This window comes from Rosa rugosa, chromosome 3 (genome assembly GCF_958449725.1).
Source record: "Rosa rugosa chromosome 3, drRosRugo1.1, whole genome shotgun sequence".
NCBI classification, from domain to species: Eukaryota; Viridiplantae; Streptophyta; class Magnoliopsida; order Rosales; family Rosaceae; genus Rosa; species Rosa rugosa.
In genome coordinates this window covers 40,424,603-40,438,985 of record NC_084822.1, presented here as the reverse complement: position 1 = coordinate 40,438,985, position 14,383 = coordinate 40,424,603, and the positions used below count along the sequence as shown (strand labels likewise).

Here is a 14,383-nt window from a genome sequence, read left to right as displayed (position 1 = left end):
TTGTTGATCTAGTTTTGGTCGTGGAAATCGTTCTATAGGCTGTTAAGTTACTTTGGGTTTGAGTTTTGGGCCAAAAATTTTTGGGCTACTCTAATTACTTAAACCCAAAAGAAAACAAGTAAAATTATCTCTAAATAATAATATTTAAACAAATAATTTAGCACAATAATTAAAATTAAACTTATTTTTTTAGAAAATGTTAAAAATTTTAGGTCGTCACAAAAAACATAGGAAATATTAGTTCGATCACCTGCCAACAAAATTCCCTAGTCAAAAGCAACCATAAAATATATGAAAATGAACACAGTTTCTCCGACGATATATTCTTCAAAAAGTATCTCTTGTATGGTTGGTACGAAAATTGCATTAGCAAAACCCACTAATAAAAAATATAGAAATGAACACACTTTTAATTGCTAATAAAATGCTCATCGCAATCTCAGTGGCGTAGCCATAAATATTAACTAGGAGGGTCAGAATTTGAATAATAATATACTAAAGAAAAATAAACTACATATCAAATAACATAAAATTGCATATATTGATTGTCAAGAAATTGCATATATTGTTCAAAAAATAAAAAATAATTACAATACTCAAAATAACAAGTCTCTCTAAAACAATTATAATTGTCCACAATGGTTGCTCATATTTTAAAATCTTTTCATGATGGTTTCATTATCAATAGTCATCAAACAAAAGGAATATATAATTAGGGTTTGATGAATTACCTTTATTGATTGAGAAATCTACCAAAATATTAAAGAAAGATGACCAAATTGATTGCTTAATACTCTAGGAATCTGCACATTTGGATGATCATCCTTAATTGAATAATTTTTTTGAATCAAAATCACAACTAATGTCATTATCTCAAGCCAGAGTGGCAACGCTACATACCTTTTCACTGCATAATTCGCAAGTAAGAAAATAATGGCACATACATGGCACCACTCATTTAACATCCCATGCTCACTAATTTAAAGTGAGCCTATAAACTATGAAAAATGCATAGTAAGGCTAAGCTAAAAGCAAAAGAAAAGCTTAAATTTTCTCCTTGCCCTTAATGCTAGGGCTAGGAGGTGTTGTAAGATAGGCATAACAAAGTTCCTGAGCTTCAGTCACCTTCTTTGACTTGTGCGGGTTCTTGTTTTTGGATCCTAGAGGTCTCTCGCGCTTTTTCTCTGGAGCATCATGCTTAGCCAATTGTTCCTTGGGCACCAAAATGCTACCAGGCGCCTCAACCATTCCCAATGATTTAGCGGAGAAACATGTAGTGAACTCCGACATTTTCACCTTCTTGGTAGGTGCTATCATAGGGTTAGGCTGTTGAAAGAGTTCAGGCAAGAGAATCTTCAACTTTTTCAGAGAGGAGTAGGGGGAGGGGGTCAGTTTCTCTTGCTGCCTTCATCCAACAGTAATGGGGTTTCAGCCAGTGGTTTCGAACTGGATGGATAAGCAGGGACAATTGTCCATGACTGATCCGGACTACCATGCTCACCCTTTCCACTACGCACTGTTGGTTTGCGACCACTGCTATACTCCTTACCAAAGAGGCTTCTGCCCACCGCCGACATAATAGGGGTTTGCAGACCCTGGAACTTGAAAGCTCCATTGGCAAACTGAGGTATGTTGAAGCCAAAAGACGAGCTTGCAATCTCCAATCTCTTGGTCTCAGGGTTAGACGTTGGTGTGATCTGAGCAGTAACTCCAGAACTACCACACTTATCATTCTCATGGAAGATCAGATGACACACATTACACTTTCCCACCAGATTTTCAAAGATATTTCAGCCTCCACCCCAGGCGCAAGCTTTAGGGTTTTTTTGGAGGAAGAAGGGTTTCGATATGTCAGGAGAAACTCGAACCCTTACCTTTTCAATACCTTGTTATGATCCAGTAACAGGTCAAAAGCCAGAATGAAGCGATTGTTCTCTCGTTCCTAGATCTTAAAACCGCGATCAAGGACCCATACTCTATTGAAAAAAAAGCCTGAGATAGTTTAGAGAGGCTGGCTTGGAGGCAAGAGGTCGTGCAACCAGATAGGATTGTGTCTCACGCCTCTGCGCTCCGCCAATTCTTTGCGAGATATCCACGACGTTGGAGCCAGCCAAAGCTAGGGAGGCTGCGAAGGAAGTTGTGACGTCGTCGATCGACATGCTGAAGGTGGACGAAGATCGACGTTGAATTAGCGTTTTGGGTACGTCGCACAGAGAGCGGCTCTTTAGGATTTTATTTCTATTATTCAAACTAAAGAAGAAAATGAAAAACTAAAAAACCCTTAATTGAATAAATTGATCTCGAAAAATTTTAAACTATGCAAAGAATTAAAGAAATTTCTTTAATTAAAATTAAATTTATTAACCAGATAAAAGAAAATCTTACTTTGAGTTTATGTTAAAGACTTTGACTTGCCGTTCATATGAGAAAATCTGAGAAATACGAGACTACGAGAGGAAAACGGGTTAGAGAGAATGACCATGAGACTAAAACAAACTGTATAAACATAATATATATATATAGGTTTTTTTTTTCGAAAAGAAATTTAATATATATAGGTTACGTAAATATATATAGACATAGAGAACCCTTTCTAATGAGGACTAGTTGAGGACATTCTAATTATCGGTTTGGGAGACCCATTTTTCAATTACATTATGACAAATCAACCTTTAGATATTTATGTATGCATGAGTAGATCACTTATTAAAATTTTCTTTTAAACTGCTAATCGTTAAGGTTTCAAACCAGATCAAATCAATGGACGGACCAAAATTGTCAAACATAAACCGTTCATGTTCATAACTGATAAATCACAATTATAAATGTCTTAACGATTTTCAATTTGGTTGAAAAATTACATAAATAATCTACACATAAATATCTAAATATTTAACAGTTTGCAGAAATGTGATCGAAAAGTGGGTCTCACATAAAAGTCTTCAACTAGTACTTAATTTAGTGGTCCTCATTAGAAGTTATCTCTCATTTTTCGCGGGTGATAATGTGATGTTAATGGAAAATAGATTGATTAAAAAAAATAGTGGTTATTTATTTTTTAGACATAGAATAGTGGTGGTTTGGGTATTTTTTTCAATTTACTCTTTTATTTATTTATATTTTATTAACTTAATTTAATAATTATGTTGTTGAAGGATATTATAGGCACTTTCAAAATTTGATGAAGTCTTTGACACCAAAAGAGGCCTCCAATTATAATAGTAGAGATATAGGTGAAAAGTCAGAAAATAATCATTGATTAATTAATCAATGAATTTAAAAAATTAAAAGATAGTGGGAGTTCCATCCAAATTGGGGAGGTGAATGGGCCAAACCTTTAAAACAATTTTCTTATTATCTTGTATGTCAAAAAGATCAAACATCAAATGATAGGCTTCTTTTACTAGACATATGAACCAGTCATTTGCTTAGTTTCAAAAACTAAGAAAGGTCATTTCGCCCTAAACTAAAATAGGTCATTGGGGAGGACGGGAGGTGAATGGGCCAAACCTTTAAAACAATTTTTTTATTATTATCTTTTATGTCAAAAAGATCAAACATTAAATGATAGGCTTCTTTTACTAGACAAATCAACCAGTCACTGCTTAGTTTCAAAATCCAAGAAAGGTCATTTCGCCTTATTGTAGCTACGCCATTACATCGCATATATATTTTGCACCAGCTGGTTGAAGGGAAAGTTCCCAACCTCCTACGGTGGCATATATATGGACCATACCAAACCATGTGAGAACAGAATGAGAAGAATACAAGTACCAAAGTACACAAGGTGATCGGTAATTGAATACTAGTACAATTCACACAAACGAAAAAAAACAGAAGAACCTTAAAAGAAATTTATAAAGAACATAAATCCTCATACTCACGTGAGCTAAAGATATTCATATAAGAAGTTATAATTTTAGTGGTTAAGAATTCTTACATCAAAGGTTCTGAGAATGTCGCCTCTCTCAAAATTGCTTCTCAAAACACACTCACCACTCCCAAAATTGCTTCTCAAAAGACATAGACACATCACAGGACTAATAATTTTTTCTTTTTTGATGATTATCATAGGACTGTTAAAATTGTTGGTATTAAAATAGGGGCCGTGACCACTTACCCAATTTCAGCTTAAAAATTGCCCACTTACTCCACTAAGAGTTTTTTAACCCCATTTACCCACTCTAACATCTGCTGACAGTTTTGCCCCTATTAATTAAATTGAAACTCATCTCTTAGACTCTCTCTCTCTCTCCCCGATCTCCACCTCCAGTTTCTCTCTCTCTCTCTCTACCTCCGGCTGACTGCCAGACTCTCTCTCTCTCTCTCCTCTCATAAAAGCCTCCTCCAGGTCGTCCGGCCACCTCCAGGCGTCTCACAGGCGCGGTCAATCTGGACCAGTCCGAAATCCGTCGGGTAATCCTTGGCCAGATTGTTCCTGTCGATCCAGTCCGATCCCTTCGCCGACACACTCGATTTCAGATCCTCCCACTTCTTGTACTCGACGAATCAGACGACATAGTTTTGGGGACGAGGATCTAGGGTCGTGTTGGGCTCTAGGGTTGGGGGATTCTGGTGGGGTTTGAAAATGGAAGGAAGAGAGAGAGATGGAGACGGAGATGTTGATGGAGACGATGATGAAGAAGAAGGAGAATGATGACGTGGCGGTCAGAGGAGTAGTCATAGCAATTAGCAACTATGCAAGTATTATTTTCATGGCCATCTTTCTATCCATTGCGGCAACTATTATTATTATTTTTATTTTTTTTGGTAAATTTGGCAGAAGGTTTATAAGGAAAGAAGAAAGAAGAATGAAAAAAAGGTTTTATTGAGTAGTTATACATGTCTATTGTGGGGCAATAATATGCATATAAATTGATCAATTGTGCCTGTAGTGTATTCATTTTGGCTTTGGGAGTTTATGCAATTCACTAGAGGGCAATAATATGATTATTGGGAGGCAATAATATGATTACTGGGGGGCAATAATATGGTTACTGGGTATTATTAGGGGGCAATAAATTCAGACGCCGGAATCCGGTCACCAGTCCGGTAGCCGGATTTCGGTCACCGGTCGCCGGAGTTGGGTCACCAGTCGCCAAAGTCCGCCACCGGAGTCAAGCAAGGTCTCCAATGACTTATTTCTCTAAGTGACAAAAAAGGAGAGGGCAAAATTGTCCCAAAAATAAATAAAAATGAATTAAAAAGTACTTAATTGGGTATTAGGGAAATAATCTCTTAGAGTGTTTGGGTAAGTAGATAATTTGTAAGCTAAAATTGGATAAATGATTATTTCCCCTATGTTTTATTTAGTCAGATAATTGTTGATTTGCCAAATGGATCGGAAATTAAGCCCACAGCCCAAAATCGAACCCGTGGCTTTCGGCTTTTGTAACTGGACTTTGCCTTTCACCACCAAAACCCTAAACCCTACTTCACAACACTCTCGCTTCTAGACCTTTCTCTGCTCCACATTTTATACTCTCCTCCCTCCTCTCCCTCTCTCTCTCTCTCTCTCTTGCAGTATCCGATTCATTCTTACCCAGTAGCCCATACTTCCTCTCCCTCTGCAACTTTGATCACCATGTACCGCTTCGCCACTAACCTCGCCTCCAAAGCCAGGTAAAGATTCAAACTTGGGGCCAAAAGTCACTTCCTTTGATTCAAATCTCATTTGGGTTTCTCTAGTTTTACTCATTTTTCATTGCTTTTGTGATTCGCAGATTGGCTAGGAACAGTGGCCAGCAGGTACTCATTCTGGGCTGCTTGTTGCTTTTGAAAGTTGCGATTTTTGTTTCATTGTTTGATTGGGTTTTGATGGGAGGTCTTTTTTTGAATGTTCAGATTGGCAGCAGAATAAGTTGGAGAAGGAACTATGCGGCCAAGGATATTAAATTCGGTGTGGAAGCCCGATCGTTGATGCTTAGGGGTGTGGAAGAGCTTGCTGATGCTGTTAAAGTCACAATGGGGCCAAAAGTGAGTGACTTTACATTGTTGTTGTTGTTGTTGGATTTGGTGCTTTGCCTCAAGTTACAATACTTGTATATATGTAATATGTATGTGTATCGATCTGTTTGTATTAAATTTGCTGCTGCAATTATATCTTGTTGTGCATTGGTTCAGTTTGAATCTGAGATGTGTTTGTTATCTGTTGTTCGTTTCCTTGTTTTTTTGTTTCTTCAATTTGGTACTGAATGCAATTGAAGTGGAGAATAAAGTTAGTTTCAATGGTCTTCAATCTTCAATTCCGTCAGAGTAATTGACAGTTATGGAGGCTTGGGTTGTTATGGTGGTTTTGTTGATGTTTGATCTTTCCACAGGGACGCAATGTTGTTCTGGAGCAAAGCTTTGGAGCTCCCAAAGTGACAAAGGATGGTGTGACTGTAGCAAAGAGCATTGAGTTCAAAGACAAAGTCAAGAACATTGGTGCTAGTCTTGTAAAGCAGGTGGCAAATGCTACAAATGATGCTGCGGGCGATGGTGAGATTCCATTCATTCTTATGATGACTATTTCTACAAATTTAGAATTTTGGATGATCATAATACGGTAATGTGAATGTTTTTGATTGTGTTTGCAGGTACCACTTGTGCTACAGTTCTCACCCGTGCCATATTTACCGAAGGATGCAAGTCAGTGGCAGCTGGAATGAATGCTATGGACCTAAGACGAGGCATCACAATGGCAGTTGATTGTGTTGTGACAAACTTGAAGAGCAGGGCTCGGATGATCAGTACATCAGAGGAAATAGCTCAGGTCTGCTTTATTTTAATTCCATAACAGAAAAGGAACAACATGAGTGGTTAAGGGGCTTACAAACGTTAACTTTTTTGCTCATATGAAATGTTTTCTTGAAAAGGTTGGCACAATATCAGCTAATGGTGACAGAGAGATTGGTGAGCTAATAGCTAAGGCTATGGAAAAAGTTGGTAAAGAAGGTGTTATCACCATATCTGTAAGTTGGTTCCTTGAAACATTCCTTCTTTCCAATTCCTTTCTTTGAATAGTTATCTTGTTATGACATGTGGTTGCAGCAGTAGAACTTCTCTGCATTCTCTATGCAAGTCTGAAAATATTTCTTGTTGAATTATTTCAGGATGGAAAAACACTCGACAATGAATTGGAGGTTGTTGAAGGAATGAAGCTGGACAGGGGTTATATATCCCCTTACTTTATCACCAATCAGAAGAACCAAAAATGTGTAAGCATTTGTCCATTAATTCTTCCCTGTTTTGTTATAAGCAATCCGTGTTACATGGTTCTTCAGTCTGAAGGTTGTTGCCATAACATATTTGGGATCCTTTAACTATCAGATTTATAGAAAACTTCTTTGCTGTGGGTTTTTACTTTTGGTTTTTCACTTTAACAGGAATTGGACGATCCACTTGTCTTAATCTACGAGAAGAAAATCTCAAATCTAAATGCTGTAGTGAAAATATTAGAGCTGGCATTGAAGGTAAGTGATTGTGAGGATTACTGAAGTCTGTTGATTATGCTTCTCCTGTTGTTTTAGCTCATTAGTTGTTGGTTTCAGAAACAAAGGCCTCTGCTGATTGTTGCTGAAGATTTTGAAAGTGAAGCACTTGCTACACTCATTTTAAACAAGCTTCGTGCTGGAATTAAGGTGATCCTTAGTTTTCACTATATATGCTCGGTGTTCACTGTCTAAATTGTTGACTACTGTTATGGAGGTAGCAAGTTACATGGTTTTAATATAAATCTTTTAATGCATTGAAGGTCTGTGCAATTAAAGCCCCCGGATTCGGAGAGAACAGGAAGGCAAATCTGCAGGACCTAGCCATTCTTACTGGAGGCGAGGTAGGTTCATTCTGTAGTTTTCACTTTGCCTTGTATTTGATATTATTTTGAGTCTGACACAATAACCTCTTTATCTTTTATCTTTGTAGGTGATAACTGAAGAGCTTGGTCTGAACCTCGAAAAAGTGGGACCAGAGATGCTTGGCACATGCAAAAGGGTGAGACACATCAACCATTTATTTTTAATTTTACCCTTCAGAGTACATATGCCTAGAGCCCTAGAGTTTTGTAATCAAAAGAATAGCGACATGTTCCCACTCGATGCTTCTAAATAAGTTGAAATGTGGTCTATCAAAATGAGATCTGGATTGATCAGAGGATACTTTCTTTAAATTGTTGGAATGCTGTTTGTTTGCTTCTGACTTGCATGCATGGTTTGGAATTGTAGATTACAGTATCCAAAGATGATACTGTTATTCTTGATGGGGCTGGTGACAAGAAAGCTATTGAAGAAAGATGTGAACAGGTTAATGCTGATTCTTTATTCCTTTTTTTTTTTTAAGCTATCTTAACAAATATTCTTGGGTTCCATTGTGTATGCTAATGATATATGGACTATGATCATTTTGACAGTTAAGATCATCAATTGAATTGAGCACTTCTGATTACGACAAGGAGAAGCTACAAGAGCGGCTGGCAAAGATTTCTGGTGGTGTTGCTGTTTTAAAGGTATCCTGTCATTTCTATATATTCTAGGGTGAACGGCATGGTAGCACAAAAAGTGACTTTAATTGAGGTGTACTTTGTAGATTGGCGGAGCTAGTGAAGCAGAAGTCGGTGAAAAGAAGGATAGGGTTACTGATGCTCTGAATGCCACTAAGGCTGCTGTAGAAGAAGGAATTGTACCTGGTGAGTTGTCTTCTAGAAAATATATGGTTTTCGTAGTTCAAGTGGGATAATTTATCATGCTAACTAAGATCATCTTCCCATGTGCAGGTGGTGGTGCAGCACTTCTGTATGCCTCCAAAGAGCTGGACAAGTTACAAACTGCAAACTTTGATCAAAAGATTGGTGTGCAGATCATTCAAAATGCCCTTAAGGTTCACTATATTACTCCTCTTCTCATTCCCCTGTTATACAAACAATTAATTTCATCACTTCTGTTACTCATCTTATAAAATGAACATTAGAAAATGATTCTACAAAGATGTAAGACTAGCTAGAAGTATCTTTGATAGGAGGGAACATGTGTCTGCTAGTTTCTCATATATTCTTTGCTGGATAATGCTAAGCATGTAAAATTCACTCATATGATTCCACTGTCATATAGATGCCTGTATCCACAATTGCTTCTAACGCTGGAGTTGAGGGGGCAGTCGTTGTCGGCAAGCTGTTGGAGCAGGACAATCCTGACCTTGGATATGATGCAGCAAAGGGTTCGTTTTTCTTTTTATAACCTTTCAATACAAACCAAGGGTGGTTACTGGATTCAGGTGCACGTCTTTGCACTGTGAAACTTAGGTCATGATTTATTCTCTCTCTCTCTCTCTATGCTTCTTTCAGGTGAATATGTAGACATGATAAAGGCCGGGATCATTGATCCCTTGAAAGTCATCAGAACTGCCTTGGTAGATGCTGCAAGGTAATTCATCCGTCTTAGAAGGCCTACTTTTTCAATGTCTGTTCATTTCTTTTTTTCTTTTGAGCTTATAATTCCTGAATCCAAGCAACTGAAATTTTTTTAATTTGTGCAGTGTCTCCTCGTTAATGACTACCACCGAGGCAGTTGTTGTCTCGCTTCCTGAGAAGGAAGGCCCTGCAGTGGGAGCTGGTATGGGAGGAATGGGAGGCATGGATTACTAGCAGTTCAATCAGTAGTTGGATTTGCTGGAGCCTCTGCTGCTAATAGTCTATCCTCTTTAAACTGACTTCTCAAATTCCTTTTTTCTTTTCCCCGATGGTATTGTTGGAGGCCGAGCATGAATGTAATCATAGTGAGATGAGGTTTTAATGTGTAGGAATATTGTAGTCTCTGGTGCTGTTAATTAGTCAGGAAAGGGATTTTGTTCTTTTCACATTAGACTTCAGAAAATTCATATTTCCAGAAACACCATAATGTGCATGGTGAACAATGATGGTACAAAAACTAAAATAATCTGGGGGAGAATATCTTCTGAATCAACAATTGTCTTTGCATCAGATCTTCCTTGTTTCTATATCATTTCAACTTGGTGCTAGACTTTGTGATGAGTCATATACCCTAAACCCCAGATTTATGTGCTTTAAATGAGTAGTGAGTTCTGGATTTCTTAGATTCTAACATAACCTGAAGTATAAATAATTGGTAGATACATACCGTGTTCAGGTCACACTACTAATTGGAAGCCCCAAGTGATGGGTGAAGAGGTAGATCAGTGGGTCACTGTGCGGCGCTGACGTGTTGGCAAACTCACCAACATGTCATGCTCACTCATTGACACCTCTGCAAGCCATACGAAGAAAATTTATAACTTGTTTTCTTGACGATAATTTGTGTATTAAGGTACAGTCATCGTCTATGAGGCTCTTATTAGTGCTTAATATTATTTAGTTGAGTGACATTACTGTTTATTTTATAAGGTAATATGTTTGACTTAATCTAATTGGTGAGAATTCTCCGTTGTAAAATTTTTAGTTGTTTATTGCAGTTTATATTTAAAAAAAAAAAATTAAGAAAATTTTTATTTACAGATGATTTGATGGCGCAGAGTAATAAAACACCCTAAAGTCGTAAACACTTGATACATAAACTCATACCACGATGGAGGTCCAACTCGAATCCCAAAGCGATATATGCAGATCTGCATAACCCTACATCCGAACCAACTAAAAACGCGACAGTGGCGCATAATACCATTAGCTTGCAAAATGGAAACCGGAACCACCAGAGAAGGACGTGTATTATATTTAGAAGAAAAGATATATTTTTCCTTGTCTCAATAAGGGGTGAAGAGCTTTGTTTGTCTTTAATTTTTTTTATTTTATCTTTTATCTTTTTATGAACAAGAAGAGCGCATCATTAGGCCCATATTCATCTAGAAACAGAAAAAGAAGAAAAAAATAAAAATCTAGAAATAGATTTAGATAAAGGGGGATGGATGGATGAAGCTGGTGTAGGAATGGTGCCAACAAGGCACCGACGAATGTCTTCGTTGTCCTCTCCCTGTGGATTGCCAGAAACCAAGTGACTCGAGTCAGTCGGGCACTGATTTCATTACATTAATTACAGCAGAAAGAAAGAAGATGATTCAGAAGATATTCCAAATGATGCAAGGCATTGACTTGAATAGTATTGATGATGATGAATAGTTTGATGATGATTAACTTATCCATGATCTGATATATATATATAGAAAATTAACGCAGCACATGGGATGATATATTAGAAACTAGGGCTTAAGATAAAAATCCAGATACAGCCTGAGCTTACTTCAATTCTTATTTATTTATATAACTGTTTGTTGCTGAGTTTTGGACTCTTTCGATTTCAGATGTGAATACAATGCATATCTGGAATTTTTCTGGGGAGTTATCGCATTGGCAATGGAAGCAGCTATCACTTTTTAATTAAAATTATTTCTGAGAGGGATCCCTGCTAGATCGAATAGATGAGAAAGAGAAACGTTTGTTTTTTTGTTGTTGTAATTTTTATGTTTTTGTCTTCTCAATTTTTTTTTTTTTTTTTATGTTTTTGTGTCCGATAATTTCCTACTCCAATACTCCAACCGTACACATGCAAATCAATCAAATGCAAAACTCTTAAGCATGCAGATATCTTAAGCCCGAGCAAATGATCGAAAATGACAAATACATCTTATTAAAAATAATCATTCTAATCTGAGTCGTGAAGTAAAAATTAATACATATCGCAATAATGGCATGGTGGCTGTTGAGGTTTGATGTTCCGTTTGCTTTACCTATATCAATCTTTCTTCAAAATTTACATTGCTATCTTTATCTAAACATGTGGTTTGTCGGTGTATACACCCAGAAATAGAAAGTTTAGGTCTAATAGTACTGGATTTGCATGTGAAGGATATATATATATATATATATATATATATATATATATATATATATATATATGATACTCGTCATATATAAGAAGTTAGTCCTGGTAGACAATACATATGATGAACGGTGGAATGGTCAGAATGATGTTCCAACTTCCAATTCTCCGTCCCACCACCACAATTGACTTGGATCCATTCGCCAACCAAACCTGTAAATACGGTCAATCATCGATCAACAACAGCGATACTTGTTTTGGGACCCATGCATGGACGCCATGAAACCCTATACCCACATTCGATATATTTCTTTCTCGACAAGATTAATATATATATATATATATATATATATATATAATCAATTGTTTAGATGCGTTGATTGATTGAAAATTACATTACCAAGAGTCTTTAAGCGTTGGAATAGTCTTTTCATAAAAATAAAAAATAAAACGTTGGAATAGTTACTTGTTAAGTACGTGTTAACTATGTTGTTTATTTTGATAGCACTTTAGTGAGGTGAAATATTTTGATTTCTTACTAGTTTATATCATTATGGTAAGTGTGTCAAACATTTCATATACGCTCTACGTATGATCGATTGTGCAACTTTTAATTATCCTAACAAAATGCATAGGTTAATGATTTAACAATTGGGGTTAGAAAATGTTGATCAATACCGACAATACGTGACATAAATAATAGGGCTGGGATTTTAGCCCGGAAACCCGGAAACCCGGAAACCGACCCGGAACCGGCCCGGGACCGGCCCGAACGGTCCGGGCTTTAGTTTTTCCTTTTCCTGTTTTGCAAGGCCCGGCCCGAAATAAATATAAAACGGTCCGGGCCCGGGCCTCAGAAATCAAAAAAAAAAAGCCCGAAGGCCCGAAGGTTGTGTTCTTTGACACATGTCTGTATATTATTGGTAGGATAATAGGCTTACAATATGTATGCTGCAGGGGATTACGATCCCAACTAAAGATCTAACCCTAACCTAAACACCTCTCCCACACTTCGACTCACCCTCAGCCTCTCTTCGACTCACACAAACCCTCTCTCAGTCTCAGACCATGTCGCCGCCAAATCTCTCAGTCTCACTCTCTCTGTCTCTCAACCCAGTCTTCGACTCACTCTCTTAGCCTCTCTTCGGCTCTCAGTCTAAGTCTCACACTCTCCCTAATCTCTAACCTAGAATCGCCGATCCACTGTGTCGCCGCCTACCCACGGCTTTGCTTCGACGGTTCGACCCACTGTAAGTTCAATACCATCTCTTCTTCGACTCACCTCTTTGTACTTGATTATTGGGATGTTGAATCTGAAAGTTCGATACCGCCTCTTCTTCGACTCACCTCTCTTATGCGATTTCCGTTCAATCATTCATGGCAGTGAGAAGATTGATCTGCGAGGAAGGTCTGCGAGGAAGATCTGCTATCAATTTTGGTGATTTGGTCTGCATCAATTTTGGGGGTTTCTAAGCTCACAAGCTAAAAGGGCGAGGAAGGTCTGCTATCATAATTTTGGTACTTTCTGTTAATAGTTTTGATTGATTTTGAAGAGATTGATTCTTTATTTCAGTTAAAACTTAATAGTTCTGCTAGTTGCTTTCTCATTGTTTTGATTCTTTATTTTTTTTTCTCAGCTTCAGTCGATTCATAGTCTCATTAAGGCTATATGCATCTTTGAATCACTGCTAGGATGGAACTTAAATGAAGCTGTTGGAGCTGGAGACCTGGAGTGCTGGATCCATGTGAAGGAGCTGCCTCCTTGCTTACTGCTTAGTTGTTTATTTATGAACTTGTTTACTTTGTTTTTTTTTTTTTTCCGAATTATGAACTTGTTTGGTTGTTTATTTGGAACTTGGAAGATTTGAAACTTACTGGGATTTGTTGAGTTGTTATGTTGGAATTTGAAACTTGTTCAGCAGGTGGATTTATTCATTTGGTTTGCCTTGAATTGTGATGAATCATTGAATCATTTGCTTGAATAGATTGACATGTTCATCAGTGGATATTTGGTATTGTTATGTTGGAATTTGAAACTTGTTTAGCAGGTGGATTTATTTGGTACTGATCTTGTGAAAATGTGAAGTTTTGACAGTTTGTATGTGTTTTTTTTTCCTCCCTTAATCAGCTTGTTGGGCCCGAAAACCCGGCCCGTAAAAATCGGTTCGGGCCCAACTCGGTCCCTAAACTGAAAAAATGTTATTTAGGCCCGGCCCGAAAATTTCGGTCCGGGTCCGGGCCCTATAAATTTTACACGGGCCGGGCCCAATCCCAGCCCTAATAAATAATGTAAACGCCAATGTACTTCCAAGGTTGTCCAAAAAGAGAGAGAGAAAGGTATATGTACTTCCAAATCTTTTCTTTGAATAAGGATGAAAATTATTCTATGCACTCACGGTGTAAATGACCAAACACTTATAAGATGATCTCAACCATTGATATTTATAAGTAATATTTTTATTAAAAACCTAAGAGTGTATTTAATATAATCTAACCATCTATTTATGTCATCCCTTCTTTGAATTGGTTTATTTCTCTCGAGTTTAATCATCGTGTCAATAATTGTTAGTAGAGTTTAG

The 14,383-nt window shown here is 37.3% G+C and overlaps 1 protein-coding gene across 1 annotated transcript; it reads left to right on the top strand.

The window, feature by feature from the left end:
• The first annotated feature begins 5,428 nt into the window (after positions 1-5,428).
• On the top strand, positions 5,429-9,955 carry LOC133739599 (chaperonin CPN60-1, mitochondrial). Its single transcript, XM_062167384.1, has 18 exons — positions 5,429-5,622; positions 5,724-5,748; positions 5,845-5,976; positions 6,321-6,480; positions 6,579-6,754; positions 6,858-6,953; positions 7,095-7,199; positions 7,368-7,454; positions 7,533-7,622; positions 7,736-7,816; positions 7,906-7,974; positions 8,205-8,282; positions 8,390-8,485; positions 8,566-8,665; positions 8,753-8,856; positions 9,087-9,192; positions 9,320-9,398; positions 9,511-9,955. The coding sequence occupies exons 1-18, from the start codon at positions 5,585-5,587 to the stop codon at positions 9,617-9,619; spliced, it is 1,731 nt and encodes a 576-aa protein (XP_062023368.1). The 5' UTR covers positions 5,429-5,584; the 3' UTR covers positions 9,620-9,955.
• Positions 9,956-14,383: the final 4,428 nt, after the last annotated feature.